Here is a 23,655-nt window from a genome sequence, read left to right as displayed (position 1 = left end):
GTCAAGATGGCCATGGCCATTGAATCTGCTGTTCAACCCCAATTTGGGTTACTTCAACCAAGAATTACAAGACCCTGCCACAGGTTTGGAAAAACTGAGTGGCAGATCCTCACAGATCTTTCGTTCTGTTGCAAAACTCTGTGGTGTCTCTTGGGCCATGGATGTGCTAGTATTGCCCTGGAGAATCTATCTCTGCAATTCTATGGTTGACCTGGAAACTAGGAAAAAAGCAAATTCAGTTATTTTATTACTTATTGGTGTTATAATGTGCTTTTAATTAAATTACCTTTTTATTCAAAGGAAAGTTATAGATTTTCTAGTAGTTGCTGTCAGCATCTTACAAACTGCTTAAAAAGCTCCTCGCTCTGCCTTTAGTTAGACCACTTCAAATGCAGGGTGTTGATACTTTACTTGCAAGAACGCATTGTTCTTTGGACATTGGAGTGCCACTTCCATTCTAGGTTAGGATACACAATTGAATCTTGTGGTGGGGGTGGGGGGTGGCAGTTGAGTCCAGGCAGCAAATTGAATTGAGACATTTAGTCACATGTTTCTGGTCAGTGTGGTCTTCTAAGATACTAAGATACCAAGAATTGATGTCTGTGATGATAGCCATTGAATGCCAAGGATTGGTAATGATTATTATCCAGCATTTATTTGGTGCAATTGTTACATATCATTTTCGTATAGGCATGAATTATTTTCCTAACTAAGGAATTAAAGTGTAATCTGCAGGAATGATAAGTTTTGTTTTATGTGAAGACGAAAGCTAGCTGAGGAAATTTTTAGTTTGAAGTAGAAGTTTCAACTTCACTTGCATCCTGAGCAATGCAAAATGGCTAGTTTTGTCACATTTCAAATGAATACAGTTTAGATTTAAAATAATACATTTGTACTGTTTCATTCATAATTTGCGACTGATTTTGACATAATTGGGACTGCGCCTGACATAGATGACGCTCAAACCAATGCTTGTTTGCATGAAGGATTTTCTGTTTGAAATCTTGTGTCCTGGAGCTAACAGTAATTTCTTGCAATTCTTGGTAACATCTGCTGATAGTCACCAGTTCTATTTTTTTAAAAATAAAGTCTGAATTCTCCTGCAAATTCCAACTAATACATGCTCAGTGGGTTAACAATTTTTAACTGGCTCTGGAATTTTTTTAACGCAAAATGAGCTTCCATTTTACTCACAGGATTTCCTAATTGTCAAAATCCCACTCCCTAATATTTATCTTTAACCATTACAATTCTTCCTGCAGACTTTTCCATTGCTGCTTGCATTCCACTCCATTCAATAGACAATAGACAATAGGTGCAGGAGTAGGCCATTCAGCCCTTCGAGCCAGCACCGCCATTCAATGCGATCATGGCTGATCACTCTCAATCAGTACCCCGTTCCTGCCTTCTCCCCATACCCCCTCACTCCGCTATCCTTAAGAGCTCTATCCAGCTCTCTCTTGAAAGCATCCAAACGAACTGGCCATTGTACTGGCGAACAACGTACAACGAACTGGCCATTTGTTCCATTGTAGTTAACCCTATTTTTGGTGGAAAGATCAAGGGTATGGTGACAGATCAGTTAATATATAGAATTATTTAGTGATAGTTTCCATCTCTTTTGACCTTGCAAAGTGCTTAAAAGTCTTCACAAACTAAATGTAAATGCTTCCTTTTGAGAAACCTTAAACTCCTACACTCTGCTCCCTCCCACACTCTCTTCATAAGTTCATGGGAGCAGAAGTAGGCCATTCGGCCCATCAAGTCCATTCAATCATGACTGCTAGAAAACTGAAGTCAATAATAAGACTCTTGGGCCTGGAGAGTAAATATCCAGGGAAAAAGAAGGTGCGGGTGTCTGAGAACCATGACATCAGGCTCGAGAGCAGCTTTGTCTCACCAACCAATAGACTTATTAACCAGAACCCTACCTCAGCAACTGTTTACTGTGGACTTTGTGCTATGTACTTCAGTTTGCACTCTGGTTTTGTAGAATTATTGATAATTTATTGCAATTTTGATTATTGTATATCTATTTGTTGCATATGATGTGCCTGAAGAGTGGCAGTAAGTAAGAATTTCATTGTTGCATCTCAAGTGCATTTGATAATTAAACATGCTTGACTCTTCCCAACCCCAGCTTCAGTCCTCTATCACTTGTATTGTATCCCCTCTGGGCTATGTCCACCTACCACCCATGCACTTCATCCACCAGCTCCTATCCCATATCTTGTACCTTTCCCCCTTGGTCTCTTGTAATGTTTTCCATTATCCCATTCCTTACTTATCATATTCCAGCATTGGTAGCCTTTTTTGAGTTCCACGCTGATCACCCTCCAGCAACTGTCTCAACCTTCACCCTCTCCTTCCTGCCCCACCTCCAGCCTTTTTTACTTGCCTTTTATTTGCTTCCACTACTGTCTGCATGTAAATATTCCAACTCCATCTCTCTCTCTCTCGCTCTTTTCCTCTCTCTCTTTTTCTCTCTCTCTTTTTCTCTCTCTCTTTTTAACTCTCTCTCTTTTTCACTCTCTCTCTTTTTCACTCTCTCTCTTTTTCACTCTCTCTCTTTTTCACTCTCTCTCTTTTTCTCTCTCTCTCTTTTTCTCTCTTTTTCTCTCTCTCTTTTTCTTTCTCTCTCTTTTTCTCCCTCTTTCTTTTTTTTCTCTCTCTCTTTTTCTCTCTCTCTCTCTCCCCCCCCCCCATTCTCTTTATGCGGGTGATCTTCCCTCTACACTCCCTCTGCAGGTTCTTGACCCAAAATATCCAATCCCTCCCAACCTCTGTGGTGGAACTTAAACTAACTGGATTGGTGACTTGTTGAATTAAACATGAGGGCCAGTGTAAACCATCCTTTAAAAAGGCACAGATTAATACATTAAACATTGATTAGTTCAGATAAATCATGTTTGACTAATCATTGAGTTTTTCCCAAGGAGAGAGATCCTCAATGAGGGCAGCATATTTGACACAGCACAAAGAGGACGTTGACGGGAAACATAATTGATGTGTATAACGCCCTAGATAAGTTCCAAATGGGAAAACCTATTTTATGTAGCAGGAGGTATAAGAAGATAACTGCAGATGCTGGTACAATTCGAAGATATTTATTCAATGCTGGAGTAACTCAGCAGGTCAGGCAGCATCTCAGGAGAGAAGGAGTCAGACTGAGTCTGAACAGTATAACAGAACATAACAGAGCTTTATTTGTCGTTCGGTACCGAAGTACCGAACGAAACTACATAGCAGTCATAGAAAAAAAAAAGAACACAAGACACATAGCCCCAACACAAACGTCCATCACAGTGACTCCAAACACCCCCTCACTGTGATGGAGGCAACAAAACTTCCCCTCTCTTCCCCACGCCCACGGACAGACAGCTCGTCCCCGACCGACCCGCACAGTCCCCGCACCGGGCGCTGAAACGTCTCGCGGCCGAACCGGGCGATGAAAGGCCCGCGACCAAGCCTTGCGCAGCTAAGTCCCGCAGCCGAGCCGCACCAGCGGTGAAAAGTCCCGCAGCCGAGCCGCGCCGGGCGGTGTTAAGTCCCGCAGCCGAGTTGCACCGGGCGGTGTTAAGCCCCGCAGCCGAGCTGCACCGGGCGATGTAAGTCCAGCGGCCAAGCCGCACCGGGATGCAAAGTCCCGCAGCCGAGCTGCACCGGGCGGTGTTAAGTCCCGCAGCCGAGCTGCACCAGGCGATGTAAAGTCCCGCAGCCGAGTTGCACCGGGCGGTGTTAAGCCCCGCAGCCGAGCTGCACCGGGCGATGTAAGTCCAGCGGCCAAGCCGCACCGGGATGTAAAGTCCAGCGGCCAAGCCGCACCGGAATGTAAAGTCCAGCGGCCGAGCCGCACCGGGGGATGTTAGGCCCCGCAGCCGAGCCGCACCCCGCGCCGTGAGGAAGAGAAAAGTTCCCCACACCCACCCCCCACACACCACCACCCCCCACACACCACCACCCCCTCCCACACATACACAACCAAAAAAATATATATAAAAATCATCCCAACACCGACACTCAACAAAAAAAAGACGGACAGACTGCTAGTCAGCCGCTGCCGTTAGGCGCCGCCACGTGATCTCGACCCGAAACGTCACCCATTCCTTCTCTCCTGAGATGCTGCCTGACCTGCTGAGTTACTCCAGCATTTTGTGAATAAATACCTTCGTTCTGCAGCAGGAGAGTCAGAACAATGGCACATAGATTTAAAGTAAATTGGTATAAATATGGGATTGTGGATTGTAATCTTCTCCAAGAGTGTGGCAGAGGTCCTGCAGAGGTAGACAAAGTCATAGTCATAGAGTCTCACAGCATGGAACTAGGCCCTATGACTCAACTTGCTCACACCGGCCAACATGTCCCATCTACACTAGTCCCACTTGCCCATAGTTTTGCCCATATCCCTCTAAACCTGTCTTATCCATGTACCTGTCTAAATGTTTCTTAAACGTTGGGATAGTACCTGCCTCAACTACCTCCGGCAGCTCGTTCCATATGCCCACCACCCTTTGTGTGAAAAAGTTACCTCTCAGGTTCCCATTAAATCTTTCCCCCTCACCTTAAATACAGAAATCAATTCCTTTAAAAAGGACAGTACTTGCGTGTGTGCTTGAAGAACTGCACCTTGCAGCCTTCTAGTCTTGAAAGTTATGATGAGACTGGGATGATTTTAATTTGAGACAGAATGGGCTGAATGGCCTCCTGTGATGTAAATTTTCAATTTTGTCCTAATATGCCTAAATGGAAGTCAATGTCTGTTTTGTTCAAATGCTGCAGAAAAGTGCTGTGAAATAATTTACTAAGAGAACGTTCAGTATAATAAAGTTGTTATCATAGCTAGAGTCATAGAGTCTTCCAGCGTGGAAACAGGTCCATCAGCCTAACTTGCCCACACCTGCTAACATGTCCCATCTAAATGTCTAAATGTTTCTTAAATGCTGCAATAGAACCTGACTCAACTAGCTTCTCTGGCAGCTCCTTCCATACGTCTAACCTCGTTAGCGTGAAAAGGTTACCCCTTGGGTCCCTATTAAATCTTTCCCCCTCACCATAAACCTATACCCTCTAGTTCTCGATTCCCCTTTGGGCAAGAGACTGTGCGTCTACCTAATCTATTCCTCTCATGATTTTGTACACCTCTACAAGATCACCCCTCATCCTCCTGTGCTCCAAGTCCTAGCCTGCTCAACCCTTCCCTATAGCTCAGAGCCTCGAGTCCTAGCAATATCCTCATAAAACTTCTCTGCACCCTTTCCAGCTTGACAACATCTTTCCTATAACATGGTGAACACGATACTCTAAATATGGCTTCACCAACGTCTTATGCGACTACACATGACCTACCAACCTCTTTCCTCAATGCCCTGACTGATGAAGGTCAATGTGCAAAACAACTTTTTGACCACCCTATCTACCTGCGATGTCACTTTCAATGAACTATGTACCGATACTCCTAGATCCCTCTGCCCTACAACTCTCCCCAAAGCCCTACTGTTAACTGTGTAGGTCCTGCCCATTTTAGACTTCCCAAAATGCAACAGCTCGCATTTCTCTATTAAGTTCCATTAACCATTCCTCAGTCCACCTGCCCAGCAGATCAAGATTAAGATGTTATGTCATTTTCATTTCCCTGTCCTGTAGCTGAATACTTTGGGTTTAGTAAAGGCACAAGATGCTGTTGAAGCTGGACTCAGGAGTTTAAAAGAAAAAGCAGCTGGAGGAACTCAGTTGGTCAAACAGCATCCGTGGAGACAAAGGAATGGCCAACGTTTCAGGTCGAGAAACCATGTATCAGGACTGGGAGTGCAGTGGAATGATAGCCAGTGTATAGAAGTGAGAGGGAGGGGTGAGGAAGAGGCTAGTAGGTGATGGTGAAACTGGACAGGGAGGTGGGGGAGAGGGCAAAGGAATGATAGAACTGGGTGGAGGAGAGGATAGGAAACATGAACCAAGAGATATCACCATAGCTTTACTACCAATTATGGTACTGACAGGGGATGTGCAAAACTTAAGGGCTGAAAACTTGTGGTTTTTGATAAAGGTTTTGGTTCTTAGGACGCTGTAGCAGGAAGTGCACCTGTTCATTTGAGTGGGTTGCTTGCAGAAAAAACAAAGAGGAACTATGTTTTGTAGTTACTATTTTTGAAATGAAAATTTCCTGGGGGCGTGTGTCTCGTATCTTTATCCTCCCACTGTCATGATGCCCTTTTCCTCTTTCTGAGTGATTCTGAGGGGGGGGGGGGGTGCAATGAGACCTGGGTGTGCTTGTACATCAGTCACTGAAAGTAAGCATGCAGCAAGCAGGCAGTGAAGAAAGCTAATGGCATGTTGGCCTTCATTGCAAGAGGATTTGAGCTTAGGAGCAAAGACCTACTGCAGTTGTACAGGGCCCTGGTGAGACCACACCTGGAGTATTGTGTGCAGTTTTGGTCTCCTAATTTGAGGAAGGACATTATTGCTATTGAAGAAGTGCAGCATAGGTTCATGTGTCCAGAGAGTTACAAAAGTAGCACAACAATGTAATGGTAGCAATGGTTTACAGGACAGCATCGCAATGCTTGCAATTTGTAAAACTTTGAGGATTTTTCACTTTTGAACATGTTTGAAGCTTCCATCGAACTCCAAGTCTTTCCCTCCCCCACCTGGTAAAAATGCTTAATGAACTTATTAAATGGAGTGGTTCTGAATGGTTAATCATTTCATGACGGATTGCTCTGAACATTGAAACTCGTGTCGTTTTCTCCCATATTATTTCAGAAGCAAGCCTCCAGAAATCTCAGTTATTTAGAACAAAGGAAAATGAAAATTTTAAAAATCCATTGGTCAATTAGTCTTTTTGTTCTCTTCTTGCCAAAAGAATGAAAGGAGAATAGATGCTTTTTTTTTAAGATGGAATATTAGATGTGATATGGTTCCCAAAACTGTATTTTGAAGTAAAATGTACTTGAGAGAATGAATTAAATATTTGAAAAAATTAAAGGGTATGAGAATTAGGAGAATCTGGTAAACAACATAAATATGTTAACTGATGATTAAACACTACTTTATAAGGATAAACACGTGAGAAATAATTGGTTCAGCTTTTTAGCATAATTTGATGTGAAAGTAGCTGTAAGAAAGTAACTGCTTTTTTAAAAATGGGAAATTATTAAATCGTCTGCTTCCAAAGGTGGTTTCTAATTTGGATATTCAGTTAAACCAACCATGCAAGCTGACAAACTGATAGTTGCATTGAGCTATTTCTTGGATAGCCTCTTAAAATATTGAGTTTCTTGAATTAGAAATGTTCATTAGTCATCGGAGCAGAATTAGGCCATTCAGCCCACCAAGTCTACCCTGCCATTCAAGCATGGCTGATCGATCTTTCCCTCTCAATCCCATTCTCCTGCCTTCTCCCTGTAACCTTTGACACCTTTATTAACCAAGACCCATTCAATCTATGCTTTAAAAATACCCAAGGACTTGGCCCTCGCAGCCTTCTGTGACAGATTCACTACCCTCTGGCTAAAGAAATTCCTCCTCATCACCTTTCTAAAGTAAATCGTTTTATTCCAAGGTTTGCTCTGGTTCTAGACTCTCCCACTAGTGGAAACATCCTCTCTACATCTACTCTATCCAGGCCTTTCATTATTTGGTAAGTGCCAATGTGATCCTCGCATATCTTTCTAAACTCCATTGAGCACAGTCCAAAAGCCATCAAACACTCATCGTACATTAACCCAATGATCCCCAGGATCATTATTACCCATCAGCGGTCGCATACAGCATGCAATCCTCCGACATTTTCACTACCTTCCACCCTTTTTGTTTTTTGCAGAGATCATTCCCATCGCAACTCCCTGGTTAACTCATCTCTTCCCACCCAAACCACACCCTCCCCAGGCACCTTCCCCAGCAACCGCAGGAGATGCAACACCTGTACCTCCACTCTCGACTCTGTCTCACCTGAAAGGGCTTTTGGGGCACCTGGACAGAGGTTCACTTCACCTCCTCCAACCTCATCTTCTGTACCTGCTGTTCCAGGTGTGGACTCCTATATATCGGCGAGGCAAAGCGTGGACTTGGCAATCATTTCGCTGAACACCTTCCCTCAGTCCATGTGATCTCCCAGTTGCCAAACATTTTAACTCCCATTCCCATACTGACCTTTCTGTCCTGGGCCTCCTCCATTGCCAGCGAGGCCAAACATAAATGGGAGGAACAGCACCTCGTATTTCTCTTGGGCAGCTTACAACCCAGGTATGAATATTGATTTCCCTAACTTTAAATAATCCTTGCATCCCCTCTCTTCACCTTTCCCAAACCCTAGCCGTTGTGCAATTTTAATGTCATCCCGTTGAGTTCCACTGTCTGCATAACCCATTATCACCTATCCCACAGCCAACAGTGGACCATTGTGGACGGCACATTTACTTAATTATCATTGATTTTTGCATATCTTCCATTCATTTCTCCTAAGTACCGTCTATATCTCACGTTCCCCTTTCCCATGACTCTCAGTCTGAAGAATGGTCTCGGCCCGAAACATCACCTATTCCTTTTCTCCAGAGATGCTGCCTGACCCACTGAGTTGCTCCAGCTTTCTGTGTCTGTCTTCAGTGTAAACCAGCATCTGCAGTTCCTCCCAACACATCAATCTTGTAAACCTCCTCTGGACCCTCTCCAATGCCAGCACATCCTTCCTTGGATATGCGGTCCAAAACTGCTCACAATACTCCAAATGCGATCTGACAAGTGCCTTATCAAGCCTCAGCATTACATCCCTGCTTTTATATTCTAGTCCTCTCAAAATGAATGCAAACATGCCATTTGCCTTCCTTATTCAACCTGCAAGTTACCTTTCCGCACACTTTGCTACGCTGTATTCCATCTGCCACTTCTTTGCCCACTCTCCCAACCTGACCATGTCTTTCTGCAAATTTCTTGCTTCCTCGACATTACCTGCCCCTCCACCTATCTTTGTATCATCTGCAAACTTGGCTACAAAGCCATGAATTCCATCATCCAAATCATTGATGTACAACATGAAGAGTAGACGACACAGTATGGACCACTGCGGAACACCAGTGATCTCCAGCAGGCAACCAGAAAAAAAACCTTTATTTCCACTCTTTGCCTTCTGCCATGCAGCCTATCTTATGTCCATGCTAGTATCTCCCCTCTAATACCATGGCCGCTAATCTTAATTAGCAGCCTCATGTGTTGCACTTTATTAAAGGCTTTCTGAAAATCCGAGTATAAAATCCGATAGTCGTTTCAGGTTCCATCATCTGACTCGAGAAGTATCTAAAGAAGGGTCCTGATCTGAAACATCCTCCTTCCATTCCCTCCACATCTGCTACCTGACCTGTTGAGTTACCCAAGTACTGTGTGAGATACTCAGCTAGACTTGCATTGTTTGGGATTATTTAATGCTGCAATTTCCTAAAGAGCCAGAAGGAGCTGGAGGGGACCTCTCAACTCTTTAAATCCTAGAATATAGAAAAGTACAGCACTGGAACACGTCCTTCGGACCATAATTTCCACGCCGAACATGATACCAATGTTAAACAAATCTCTTCTGCCTGCACATATCCATATCTCTCCATTGCCTGCATAATCCATGTGCTTATCCAATACTCTTAAATGTCACGATTGTACCTGCCTCCGCCACCACCCCTGGGAGCGAGTTTCAGGCACCCACCACTCTCTGCAAAAACCTTGTTGCTGTTCCACAACTTAACTTTGATGTGCTACCTATGAAGAGAACACATAGAAACTAATTGTTATGTCCAGAACCACAAAGTTGGGGATGAGGGAGAGGAATGGAATTCTTGGTGGCACAGAAGGCAGAAGCTGTGGTCATCCTGACTTTAGTTGAAGGAAATTTCTCTTCCTTCATTACATGATGTTAAATATACAGTCTGATAATGTGGAAACTGTGCCATTCTGGCTTGGTATGGATGATGGAGGTAGAATTGTATTGATATGCATGTGAAAACTATCCGAGTATTTTCTGATGATTTTAGTTGAGAGTCAAAATGTTGGTAAGGAATAGAAGGAGGCTGGGTGTGGCTCTTTTAGGGAACCAAAAAGGAAAATGTGTTAGCATCAGTAATCTCTGAGCCAAAAAATGGTTTGTTATAAGTGGGTGGAAAATTTTGGAAACTTATAAAACCTGAATATTCTGTTTCAAAGTTTTACAGAATAGCATAAAATGATTCACATATGTTTTCTCATAGTTCTCATAGTTCCTTCAATTTATAATAGTAAGCGTAATTGTTAAGAAACACGATTGAAAGAATTGTTACAATACAGGTAGTTCTGCTATAACAGATAAAAGAAATTGGCTATAATGAGGTTGGATTTGGGATACTACATGCATTTAACATGTTGCATTGGTTATAACATGGTCAAGACCAGGAAAACCTGTTTACATCTGTGTTTTGAAGGTAACTATAGCCTGTTCTAATACAATTAGATTTTTCTATAATGCATGCTTTCTCAGGAATGTAACAATCTCATTATAGCAGAACTAACCTGTAGCTAAAGATTTTTCTTGAAAACCAGCACCAGGTAAATAAAGTGGACATTGCAGGATTAGATGTAGAAGAGGTTAAGAAAAAACTATTAAAATATTTCTAATAATCTACCAAATATTGTAATGAGATTAAAGTCTCTGTCAGTATTGTATCGTCCAAAGAGTTGTATGATTGGACTTGCAGCAATCAATTTATTTACAGAGATGATGGGCACTAAGGCATATTCTCTAGAAAATACAATACGTTTTTACAGTAAGAAGGTAGTTGCATATAAATGATATGCGTAAACTCAATCTTGGTGCATCTCAAGTTGAGTGACTGAATCACTTTCACTCCAGCTAGGAATAATGCTGACACATTTAAATAGCCCAAATAGAACTGATGGTGAGCAGGACAGTAGTGAGAGGGAAGAGGTTTATAATGCATAAGCTTTGATTTACCGTCTTGTCTAATTCTAATGCTTTTTCACTGTCCCTTCTTGATAGAACGCTCGTTGATTAAGACACTTGAAATTCACGTGATGTCATTTTTTTTTCTTCACAGGACTTTTGTTACACTTGTGTGATAGCATCATTTTTCTTGATTGCCTGTGTGGTATTTGCAGCCAAGAATGGGGGATCTCATGTCGAGAAAGCTGCTGTTGTAAGTTTTGCCATTATTTTCACTTCTCCTTGTGTTGTCATTAACACCAATGAATGCTAATTGGGAAACAAACCCATGAGAATCGGTGGCCCTCAACTGATTAGTCTCCACATTAGATAGACACAAAATGCTGGAGTAACTCAGTGGGACAGGCAGCATCTCTGGAGAGAAGAAATGGGTGATGTTTCGGATCGAGACCCTTCTTCAGACTAGTTAGGGGAAAGGAAATGAGAGATATAGACAGTGATGTAGAGAGAAATAGAACTATTGAATGAAAGATATGCAAAAAAGTGACGATGATAAAGGAAACAGGCCATTTATTAGCTGTTTGCTAAGTGAGAATGGGAACCTGGTGTGACTTGTTGGGGGCAGGATGGAGGGAGAGGGAGTGCAGGGGTTACTTGAAGTTGGAGAAATGAATATTCATACCACTGGGTTGTAAGCTGCCCAAGCGAAATATGAGATGCTGTTCCTCCAATTTGCGATTAGCCTCACTCTGACAATGGAGGAGGCCTAGGACAGAAAGATCAGTGTGGGAATGGAAAGAGAAATTAAAGTGTTTAGTAACCGGGAGATCAGGTAGGTCCAGGCTGACTGAGCGACGGTGACATTAGTTCAGTTCGCAAATGTGTCTCTCAGGAGGTTGTTGGTCCAAGACCCACTCCAGATTCTTGAGCTCAAAAATCTAGGCACCGCTGTAGCCATTAAAATATAGCACTGCCTGCCATCTTAAATGGATGTAAACACAGCACTCTTTTGAAAAATGAATGTTATGCTTTGTTTCCCTGCTGATACTTATTCCTTAATCAGCATCAAAAAATCAAATTAGTCACTTATTATTAAATTTTTATTAAAGAGAATTTGCTAAGTGCAAATTGGCTGTGCTGTTTCCTACTGTACCAAAGGGACATTAAAGCCAATTAAGTGTTTCTTGATGCATGTTGGAATGAATATCTAGTCAGTGAAAGTCGATTTACTTTTAAATATCAATCTAGTTGGGAATATCAGCAGACTCTGATTCCCCAAACTACTATCTGTTGAATTAAATTCAAGAAAGAGATAAATGAGCCTCACTGTGAGGATCATTTTCCGGAGTTGACCTGGTCTAGGTTCTTTTATTCGGTCAGGCCCTTCAATCCCAAAAGGCCAAGGATAGACTGTGATTGGTGCTCAGCCTGCCTCTGAACAATTAGATCAAGTTGCTTGCACCGTTTATTTCACCACATGTAGCTTATTATATTTCAAGTTGCCTCGTTTCTGGATTGGCAGAAAGAAGTTTGAGGTGAGATTCCCATTTTGTTTGTTTTTACTTTTCTAGGCATTTGGATTCCTGGCTACTTTTGCCTTCGTGGTGGATATTGTGCTGTGTTTGAAAGACAAGGAATGGCCCATGAGCAAAAAAGAAACAATCCAAGCTGAGACCCCAAGAGACCCCAAAACTGTGAAAGGAGAGACAGAACCACTGAATGAGTCTGGAGCTGTACCTGTCTGAGCCACAAAGGCAAACATTTTTTTTTACAACTTTACCTATTTTGTGTACATTTGTATTTTGAATACTCAGACTTGACCCAACAGAGTAGCAACAAACTGTTCAGAGATTTCTTATTCTCTTTGGCCTTCCTGGCAAGTGTTTATTTTACCGTGGGGGACTCCTTGACATGATACAAAGTCCTTTCTCTCATTTACCCGTGTTTCCTTTATGTATATTTTTAATAGACTGCACTGTATGCAGATGGGATAAGATTAATGATCTTTATCTGTGGTAACATGTGTTGATGGCCCCTTGGACTGAAGCTTCTTCCTATTATAAAGCATGTTTACTTTTTTGGGAAGCTCAAATTTAAGTTACTTCCTGAATCATATATTTGTGCTTTTTCAAATCAAACATTATATAAAATATACAATCCAATTTGTTTTTAACAATCTTTAAAAGAAAATGACAGAGTGAGTATATTAATTTTCACTGTATTCTTCCCCAAATTATTTAGTTTGCTGGAAGCAATAATATTTAATTATCGTCTTGTAGATCAGAAATAGACAGTGCTTATTATTCAGCTGAAGTGTATGAAAGAGCATCTGATAACTTGTAAGAGTCGTAGAGCATTGCAGCCATATGAAGAACCAAAGTTTTTGAACTTAAGCATATGGCTGTCCTGGTTAATGGCTGAATTGATTAGTTGGCATTCAGCAAGATATTAATTGTATGGTAAAATAAACTTTAATATTTCAATATATTTTACCCTCTGCAAAACATACACAGGAACTTTGTTATCCTACTAAAGTATCACAATTAATCTAATGGTCAAACCTTTAGTTTCTGATTACCTAATTAGAGAATTGAGGTATCATTTAGGGCTGACCCTGTATCTGAATTAGTTTTGTTAGCATAATTTTATTGAACACATCAGCCAGCCTGGTTTGGCATATAACTTTAAAATTCCATCATTTACTGGGTGTAATGCTGTTGTGCATTCAAATTTTCTGCAGCAAAAGCTACATGGAAATTCTTTAAGTGGCAGTTAGACACTAATTTTTATGAGGTAACCTGAGGCAATAGTAGGAAGTTGTCTTTATTCAAGAACTACCACAATGAAACATATTGCAGAATATTTGACCTAGTCAGTGGTGTATGAATATAGTTCTTGTGATGTCCTCATGGGCTGATCTACATGGAATTGAGATAGACCAGCCAACATAACAATACTCCATAGTTAATGTATAACTTTTTTAACTAATATATTTACTCGTATGTTACTGAGAGCTTGTGGGTGAAGAAGTAACCTGCTACTGGCCCATATAGGGAATGTAGTTAGTAAAATCAGTGGAACGTCATAAAAATCATGGATACCAAGTATGCTTTAAAATATGTTCAAAAGCAACAAGTCCACATGTGTCAATAAATCAACGCTGCATAAGACTTGATTAGAAAGTGTGATGTGTAAAAGCAGAAATGCAATGAAATGAGCAGCTCTTTTAGTGATGTGTGTTAACAAAGAGACTTCAGAATTTGATTATTTACAGATAAATAAGTTTATAATCTGACTGATGTAAGGATTACATATTTACCATGTATTTTAAAATCTAATAAATTGTTGCTTTGAAAACCGACCTTGTAGATTTGCCCTCGGCAAAATATCCTGTTCACAAATATAGGTGTTCCTGTTTCTAATTATTCTACATCGACCAAAATTTGTTTTTCCATGGAGTAACCTACTTTCAGCATTCCAAAAGGAATTGAATACATTGGCATTTTTTTCTGATATTTTACAAAAATAAATGCTGTTCTTTTCTGTAGGTAAACCTCCACCATAAAAATCTATTGTTGTGTAATTTTCTCAGACCTGCAGTGTAATAGAAAAACTACCAATTATTTTAAATATAATCCCCCCCCGCCCCCATTCTCCCGTTGTTGAAATGAACAGCTGTCCTGGGTTAAATATAAAGAAACAAAATGTGGTTGCCTCCGACTTGTCTGTCCACTTGTTATTGAGCAATGCTTTTTGTTATGGAGCGATGCTTTAAACTGAGATAGGGTAAACATGGTATTTTTTTATTGAATGTCATTGGATTTAAAATATTATAAATCTGGCATAGCAGATTCTGCTGTGGCTTTATACATTGTATACGCGTGTACATACATTTTGCTGTTACATGTCTCAAAGCAATCTGAAGAAACACTATTGAATATTCAATATGATTAACAATGTTTTGTTAGAATTTTCATGCATATGGTGAAAGCAAACTTCTAGTGAGGGGCTTTAGGGGCTTTGTCTTTAACTAGCAAAAATATAACTTGTAACAAATGTGCATGTTCCAAAATTCATGAGGATTAATTTGCAGCATTGTGGTGTAGCAGTTAGTGCTGTTGCCTCAATTCCAGAGACCCAAGCTTAACCTTAACATCAGGTGTTGTCTGTGCAGAATTTGTGCATTTTGTGACAATGTGGGTTTCCTCTGGTTGCTTCAGTTTCCTTTTACATTGCACGATCAAGTAACCTCTGTAAATTATCCCTTGGTGTACAACAATGGCAAAAACAATCAAAAGGGGGTTGGTGTGAGAGATGTGATGCAAGGGTTGGTTTTCTTCTCCAAATGCCGGCACAGACTAAATGGCTACATTTTCACTATTGGTAAAAATAAGTTTTGTGTCATGTCTTTATGACTAATCTTATGACACCGATATTGACCATATTGATTTATTAATTACAGTTTAATGTTGTTGTAATTAGTAGGTTTTGGATCTTCCCCTTTGTTGTGAATCTGACTACACATTCAAAAATAGGAACTTTAATGTCTCCTTCCCTTTTACAAATTGATGCATATTAAATTCATATTTGGCACTCTTCCAGCTATTCTGCCCCCCACCCCCACCATCATTGTGAATCAGGGTTCCAACCCAAAACATCACCTATCCACGATTTCCAGGAATGTGTCTTTTTTTCATATTAAATTCTTGGTTGTTGAAGGGGCATATTGTTTCTGTGAGTGAGGGTCAGTGCTGTCGTCTATCAAATCACAATCATGTATCGCTGTTCAGTCATAAAAAAATATTTTGTGGGATCCGAGGAAGGAATCTGACTCTGCTATTGTGGTGAGATGATGTGTGGCCCTGTGTAGATTGTCTCTAGTTTGAGGTCTCGGTCAGCTTCAGCCTAAATTGGAGTCCAAGGAGCAGGAGAGAAACTGTCTTTTTTTTTTTAAAGTGTCATTAGCAGGAAGAGCAACTAGTCTTTGGCTTCATGGTGAATATCAATGGATTATAATGCTGCTATGTTGCAGGTGGGAAATGTGTAGTTATTTCATGTAGGCTGTCAAGGTTATGCTGTGACTTAATTGCACTATTGCATAGCTAGTTTTATTGTGAATCGCAGTTTCTTCCAACTTTAAGATTAAATTCAGAATTGGTACATAGCTTTGGTTGGGCAACAGGTAAATCAGCAAATAAAGATTTTGATATTGATGGAGAATGATTGGAAGCTATGTCTAATATTAATTCATTTTAGATTTTGATGAATTTATATCATCAGTAGCTTTAGAACTAAATGGCAATGATATTTAAATCCACATCTGGATAATTGGTCCTGGATTGAGTTAATTTGATTTTTGGATTGAATATGAAGAATTGCTGTTGAAATGATAATTGACTAAATCATTTGCTATTAGAAAATACTACATGTGCTAATTGTTTTTAACAAAAAATAGTTGCTTGTATATCAAACAAGATTGAATAATATTGCAATGGAAAAGATTTAGAGTAGTGAACCATTTTGGTTCCATGAAGATTCTAAGATTTACATGGCTCTCATTACCAATAATGTACATCTATTGATGGATCAAAGGTTTGCTGGATTCTCATGAGTTATCCTTAAGTTTATAATTGTACATTCATAATCTTTTTTTAATTGTGTTGGGGAAATGATTTTAGATGTCAATATTTTTATTTGCTCACTTTGTACTTAAGCAATTTTATTGATACCAATTCCTTAAAATCACACTACTTCTGCTTGTTATCAGGAAATAAGTTTGCAATGGTGACACATTCAGTCTATGGGCATACATGTGTATTGTAAAATGTAGTAGGCACATTGCTATGCAGATGCAAAGATTTATTGGGTCCATATAAATTCCAATAATACATATTTGGGATATTTTAATAAGGTTGTGCTTCAACTATGATTATGTATAATTTTTTTTACACATGCTCATGTTTCTTTGTACCTCTAATTCAAATGAATAAAACTCCTTAAAATTGTGTGACTTCTGTGCGCTTTTTGTCAGGTCACTGGGAAACAAGGGAGGTGGGGTAAATCAGATAGCCCATCATTTTTAATCCATCTCTGAAATCAGTACAGAAATTCATCCAGGAAATATAGCTGATACCAGTTTGCTTCTGTGTTGGTAAGAGCAACAGAATAGTCACTTGCTTCCCCAAGCAGGAAATGCCACTCCTCAGGAATCTGTAGACTGCAAAGTGAAAAAGACCAGCCTTGATAGAGATTATGTGTGGCCAGCAGCCAACCAGACTCCAGTTGTATCTGAAGGCAATAAAAGCCCAGTAGACTTGACAGGCAGAGATCCTAAATTGTGAAACGGCAATTAGGCCATTCAGCCCATCGTGTCTGTACCACCATGATGCCAAACTAAGATAATCCCATCTTCCTGCATGTGGTTTGTATCCCTCCAATTATGCCCTCTACTATTTGACATTTCCACTCTGAGATAAAGACTCTGACTGTCGATCATATCCATGCCTCTCATCATTTTATATATTTCAGCTTACCCCATGGCTTCCAGTGCTCCCCTCCCCAAAAACATGTGGCCTGTCTAAGGTGGAGGTGTTGCATTGCTTGTCAGGGAAGATATCACAGCAGTGCTCTGGCAGGATAGATTTGAAGGCTCGACTAGGGAGGCTGTTTGGGTGGAACTCAGAAATGAGAAAGGCTTAGCAACACTTATTGGGGTGTATTATAGACCGCCAAACGGGGAACGAGAATTGGAAGAGCAAATATGTAAGGAGATAGCAGATATTAGTAGTAAGCACAGAGTAGTGATTGTGGGTGATTTCAATTTTCCACACATAGACTGGGAATCACATTCTGTAAAAGGGCTGGATGGTTTGGAGTTTGTAAAATGTGTGCAGGATAGTTTTTTGCAGCAATACGTAGAGGTACCTACCAGAGAAGGGGCAGTGTTGGACCTCCTGTTGGGAAATGAGACGGGTCAGGTGACGGAGGTATGTGTTGAGGAGCACTTTGGGTCCAGTGATCACAATGCCATTAGTTTCAATATAATTATGGAGAAGGTCAAATCTGGACCAAGGGTTGAGATTTTGGATTGGAGAAAGGCTAACTTTGAGGAGATGAGAAAGGATTTAAAAGGAGTGAAATGGAACTTTTTGTTTTATGAAAAGGATATAATAGAGAAATGGAGGATATTTAAAGGTGAAATTTTGAGAGTACAGAGTCTTTATGTCCCTGTTCGGTGGAAAGGAAAGAATAATAAGTTGAAAGAGCCGTGGTTTTCCAGGGAAATTGGACACTTGGTTCGGAAAAAGAGGGAGATATACAATAAATATAAGCGGCAGGGAGTAAATAAGGTTCTTGAGGAATATAAAGAATGTAAAAGGAATCTTAAGAAGGAAATTAGAAAAGCAAAAAAAAGATACGAGGGTTTCTACAGATATGTCAATAGCAAAAGGATAGCGAGGGAAAAAATTGGTCCATTAGAGAGTCAGAGTGGACAGCTATGTGCTGAGCCGGAAGAAATGGGGGAGATATTAAACAATTTCTTTTTTTCGGTATTCACCAAGGAGAAGGATATTGAATTATGTGAGGTAAGCGAAACAAGTAGAGTAGTGATGGAAATTAGGAGGATTAAAGAAGAGGAGGTACGGACACTTTAAAAAAATATAAAAGTGGATAAGTCTCCAGGTCCTGACAGGATATTCCCTAGGACATTGAGGGAAGTTAGTGCAGAAATAGCAGGGGCTATGACGGAAATATTTCAAACGTCATTAGAAACGGGGATGGTGCCGGAAGATTGGCGCATTGCGCATGTTGTGCCCTTGTTTAAAAAAGGTTCTAAAAGTAAACCTAGCAATTATAGACCTGTTAGTTTGACGTCTGTGGTGGGAAAATTAATGGAAAAGATACTTAGGGACAATATATATAAACATATGGATAAACAAGGCCTGATTAGGAACAGTCAACATGGATTTGTGCCTGGAAGGTCATGTTTGACTAATCTTCTTGAATTTTTTGAAGAGGTTACCAGGGAAATTGATGAGGGCAAGGCTGTGGATGTTGTCTATATGGACTTCAGTAAGGCATTTGACAAAGTTCCACATGGAAGGTTGATTAAGAAGGTTAAATCGTTGGGTATTAATAGTGAAGTTGCAAGATGGATTCAACAATGGCTGAATGGGAGATACCAGAGGGTAATGGTTGACAACTGTATGTTGGGAAGAGAGGGGAAGTTTTTGTTGCCTCCATCACAGTGAGGGGGTGTTTGGAGTCACTGTGATGGATGTTTGTGTTGGGGTCGGGTGTCCTGTGTTCTTTTCTTTTTGCTGTATTTTGTGTGACTGCTGAAATTTCGCTCGGTGTTGTGCCGAGTGACAATAAAGTGTTGTTATGTCAGGTTGGAGGCCAGTGTCTAGTGGAGTACCCCAAGGATCTGTGTTGGGTCAGCTGTTGTTTGTCATTTACATCAATGATCTGGATGATGGTGTGGCAAATTGGATTAGTAAGTATGCAGATGATACTAAGATAGGTGGTGTAGTTAATAATGAAGTAGATTTTCAAAGTCTACAGAGAGACTTGGGCCTTTTGGAAGGGTGGGCTGAAAGATGGCAGATGGAGTTTAATGCTGATAAGTGTGAGGTGCTGCATTTTGGTAGGACAAATCAAAATAGGACGTACAGGGTAAATGGTAGGGAATTGAGGAATGCAGTGGAACAGAGGGATCTGGGAATAACTGTGCATTGTTACCTGAAGGTGGAATCTCATGTGGATAGGGTGGTGAAGAAGGCGTTTGGAATGCTTGCCTTTATAAATCAGAGCATCGAATATAGAAGTTGGGATGTAATGTTAAAATTGTACAAGGCATTGGTGAGGCCGAATCTGGAATATGGTGTGCAGTTCTGGTCGCCAAATTATAGGAAGGATGTCAACAAAATAGAGAGAGTACAGAGGAGATGTTGCCTGGGTTTCAGCACTTAAGCTACAGAGAGAGATTGAACAGGTTGGGTCTTTATTCTTTGGAGCGCAGAAGGTTAAGGGGGGACTTGATAGAGGTTTTTTAAATTTTAAGAGGGACGGACAGAGTTGACGTGGGTAGGCTTTTCCCTTTGAGAGTGGGGAAGATTCAAACAAGGGGACATAACTTCAGAATTAAGGGACAAAAGTTTAGGGGTAACATGAGGGGTAACTTCTTTACTCAGAGGGTGGTGGCGGTGTGGAATGAGCTTCCGGTGGAAGTGGTGGAGGCAGGCTCGATTTTATTATTTAAGAGTAAATTGGATAGGTATATGGATGGGAGGGGATTGGAGGGTTATGGTCTGAGAGCAGGTAGATGGGACTAGGTCGGAGAAAGTGTTCGGCATGGACTAGAAGGGCCAAACTGGCCTGTTTCCGTGCTGTAATTGTTATATGGTTATATTATATGGTTAATATGGCCCGAACATGTCTGAAGAAGGGTCTCGACCCAAAACGTCATCCATTCCTTCTCTCCAGAGATGCTGCCAGCCCCGCTGAGTTACTCCAGCTTTTTGTGTCTATCTTCGGTTTAAACCAGCATCTGCATTTCCTTCTTACAAATTTTGATGCAACATGGCCCCGATCACTGAAATCAAGCATACTGAATGCCATTTTTAGCACCCTGTTCAAGTGTTACCACTTTTAGGGAGCTATGTACTTGCAACCTAAAATTCCTCTGTACAGCAGTGTTCCACATTATCTAGTGCCCCAAGTGCTTTTCTATGTGAAGGATAAAGGAAATCTAGTTTATGTGGTGCACTTGGACTTTCAGAAGCTGTCACAAAAAAAATCAAAATAGAGTTTTATACTGCAAGTAATGTACTGCCATGGATTGATTAAGGGGCAGAAAACAATAGGAATAAATGGGTATTTTGTGCTGGGGAGGCTGTTATTATTATCATATCTTAAATAAGTGTTGACATCCAAGCTAATCTCAATGAAGATATGAGTGGTGTATTGAAGTTTATCCTATGATACGATACAACTTTATTTATCCCAGGAGTGAAATTGGTCTGCCAACAGTCATAAAACACAAGAAGATACATGAAATTAAAGTGACGAGTGGAAGGTCCAGGATAGGGGGTGTGCAAAGACGGGGGGGGGGGGGGGGTCAGTCTACCCCATGACAGAAAGGGGAGGAGGATGGCCACAGGGGAAAAGGATCTCCTGTGGCGTTCTGTGCTGCATCTTGATGGAACCAGTCTGTAGCTGAAAGTGCGCCTCAGGTTGACCAGTGTGTCATGGATGGGTTGAGCTGTATTGTCCAAGATGCTCCACTGTCTTCCTGATGAGCTTGTTGATTCTGTTGGCGTCCGCAACCTTCGCCCTACAATCCCGGCACACGACAGCGAAGAAGATTGTACTGACCCCCCATTGATAGAACATCTGCAGCATCTTACTGCAGATGTTGAAAGAGCAGAACCTCCTCAGAAAGTAGACGGCTCTGCCCCTTCTTATGCAGTGCCTCAGCATTCCTGCACCAGTCCAGTTTACTCTCCAGGTAAACAAGGTACTTGTCCTCCTCGGTAAACTGGACATCTACACCATTGATGGAGATGGGTGTTCCTCTCCTCCTAAAGTTCACTGCTAATTCCTTAGTCTTGTTGGTGTTGAGCTGCAGGTGATTCAGCCCACACCACTCCACAAACACCTCAGTATTCAGCTTCCCTCCCCTCCCCTCACTGATGCAGCCCACAATTGCAGTCATCCGAAAACCTCTGCAGGTGGCAGGAATCCAAGTTATATCTGCAGTCTGAGGTGTAGATGGTGAACTAGACGGGAGAGAGGACCATCCCTTGTGGGGCCCCTGTGTTGCTCACTATCAGGTCCGAGACACCGTTTTGTAGCCTGACATACTGTGGTCGTCCAGTCAGGTAGTTGATGATCCAGGACACCAATGGAGCATCCGCCCGCATCTTTGTCAGTTTGCGCCCTACTGTTGATGCAAATTATCCATGATGGTTCAATGGCAGATGAATGAATGACAGATTTTTTTTTTTTAAAGAAAAGGTTGTCAGCTTTGTAGACAGTGTAATATTTTGCAAATGGTGGGAGATTGAAAGATGTTTACATTTAGAGGCACCAGGGACCTTTGGACATTCTAATTTAAGGCAGTGAAATTAAATGCACTGGAATTTGAGTGCAAAAGTAATGATGTCTTATTAATTATATATGGTCCTGGTGAAACATCATCTGGAATAATATGTACATTTCTGGGATCTGTTTCTGAAAAAAAGATATTGCAGTGGAGGAAGACCAGTTGAAGTTCTCTAAATTCCTGGAATGGTGACTTGGGGAGATCAAGAGAAATGGAGCAGACTGGCTCTATACTCTACAGTTTGGAATATGTTCTCAATGAATCTCTAAGTAAATTCCTGAAATGGTGATTTCATCAGATCAAGAGAAATTGAGTGGACTGGATCTATGCTCGCTACATGTTCTCAGTGAACCCATTTTTTAAAAAATGGGCTCATCACAGTAGATACGATGTTGATGTTTATGAATTCCCTACCCCAAATGGCTGGAAGCTTGGTCAGCATGTGCTTTAATTATCTTAATATCCAAGACAGTGGTAGCATTTGGTATATGAAGATGTGTAGTGTGTATATCTTACCAAGATAAAAAGACAATATCAAAGGAGGCAGTATGAATGGACTGATTAAGGTCTTGACAACCTGAAACACTAACACTGATTCTGTATCTGCAGATGGAGCAGCTGCTTTCAGAAACATCCCCTCTGTTACAGGCTCTGAACAGTCCTTCCATTAGATTAGGAGACTGTCTGTTTCATTTCCCCCATTGTGGTCATTGGACCTTGTCTATGGAACTGGTGTGCTATAATGCTGAGAACTGCATTCTATATCTTCCCCTTTGGTCTATCTGTTACACTTGACTTTAACTTCATTGTATTTATGTACAGTATATCTGATCTGTGTGGATAGCATGCAAAACACAGCTTTTCACAACATTTTTGGAGCATTATAAGTACATGTGAAGATAATAAAACCAAAATCTAAAAGTTGCTGCCTGACCTGAATGTTCCCAGGATTTTCTGTTCACTATTTGACTGACCTGTTTTTATTTATTTTTTGTTATGGTACTGCTATCAAATTAGGTTGCTGTTCACAATGTGGTCTCCCCCACATCACAAAGGCAATTCAAAGGTTACATGCAGGTAAGAGAATTGGGTTGAGAGGGAAAAATAGATCAGCCTTGATTGAATGGCAGAGTAGATTCAATGGGCTGGATAGCAGTAACAGGATCATTCCGAGTCAGCATGGACTTACGAAGGGGAAATCATGCTTGACAAATCTACTGGAATTTTTTGAGGATGTAACTAGGAAAATTGACAGGGGAGAGTCAGTGGATGTGGTGTACCTCGACTTTCAGAAAGCCTTCGACAAGGTCCCACATAGGAGATTAGTGGGCAAAATTAGAGCACATGGTATTGGGGGTAGGGTACTGACATGGATAGAAAATGGGTTGACAGACAGAAAGCAAAGAGTGGGGATAAATGGGTCCCTTTCGGAATGGCAGGCAGTGACCAGTGGGATACCGCAAGGTTCGGTGCTGGGACCCCAGCTATTTACGATATACATTAATGACTTAGATGAAGGGATTAAAAGTACCATTAGCAAATTTGCAGATGATACTAAGCTGGGGGGTAGTGTGAATTGTGAGGAAGATGCAATAAGGCTGCAGGGTGACTTGGACAGGTTGTGTGAGTGGGCGGA

At 41.0% G+C, this 23,655-nt stretch overlaps 1 protein-coding gene across 1 annotated transcript in view; it reads left to right on the top strand.

Annotated features, from left to right (window-relative positions):
- Positions 1-16,917, top strand: part of cmtm6 (CKLF-like MARVEL transmembrane domain containing 6) — a 66,029-nt gene extending 49,112 nt beyond the window's left edge. The window contains exons 4-5 of the mRNA XM_078417692.1: positions 11,067-11,165; positions 12,484-16,917. Of these exons, the coding sequence (XP_078273818.1) occupies positions 11,067-11,165; positions 12,484-12,657 (273 nt within the window). The 3' untranslated portion in view covers positions 12,658-16,917. The remainder of the gene's footprint in view (positions 1-11,066; positions 11,166-12,483) is intronic.
- The last annotated feature ends 6,738 nt before the right edge of the window (positions 16,918-23,655 follow it).

The sequence above is a fragment of the Rhinoraja longicauda genome, chromosome 2 (assembly GCF_053455715.1).
Source record: "Rhinoraja longicauda isolate Sanriku21f chromosome 2, sRhiLon1.1, whole genome shotgun sequence".
NCBI classification, from domain to species: domain Eukaryota; kingdom Metazoa; phylum Chordata; class Chondrichthyes; order Rajiformes; family Arhynchobatidae; genus Rhinoraja; species Rhinoraja longicauda.
Note: the sequence above shows the minus strand (reverse complement) of the source record. Positions and strands in the feature narration are given on the sequence as shown.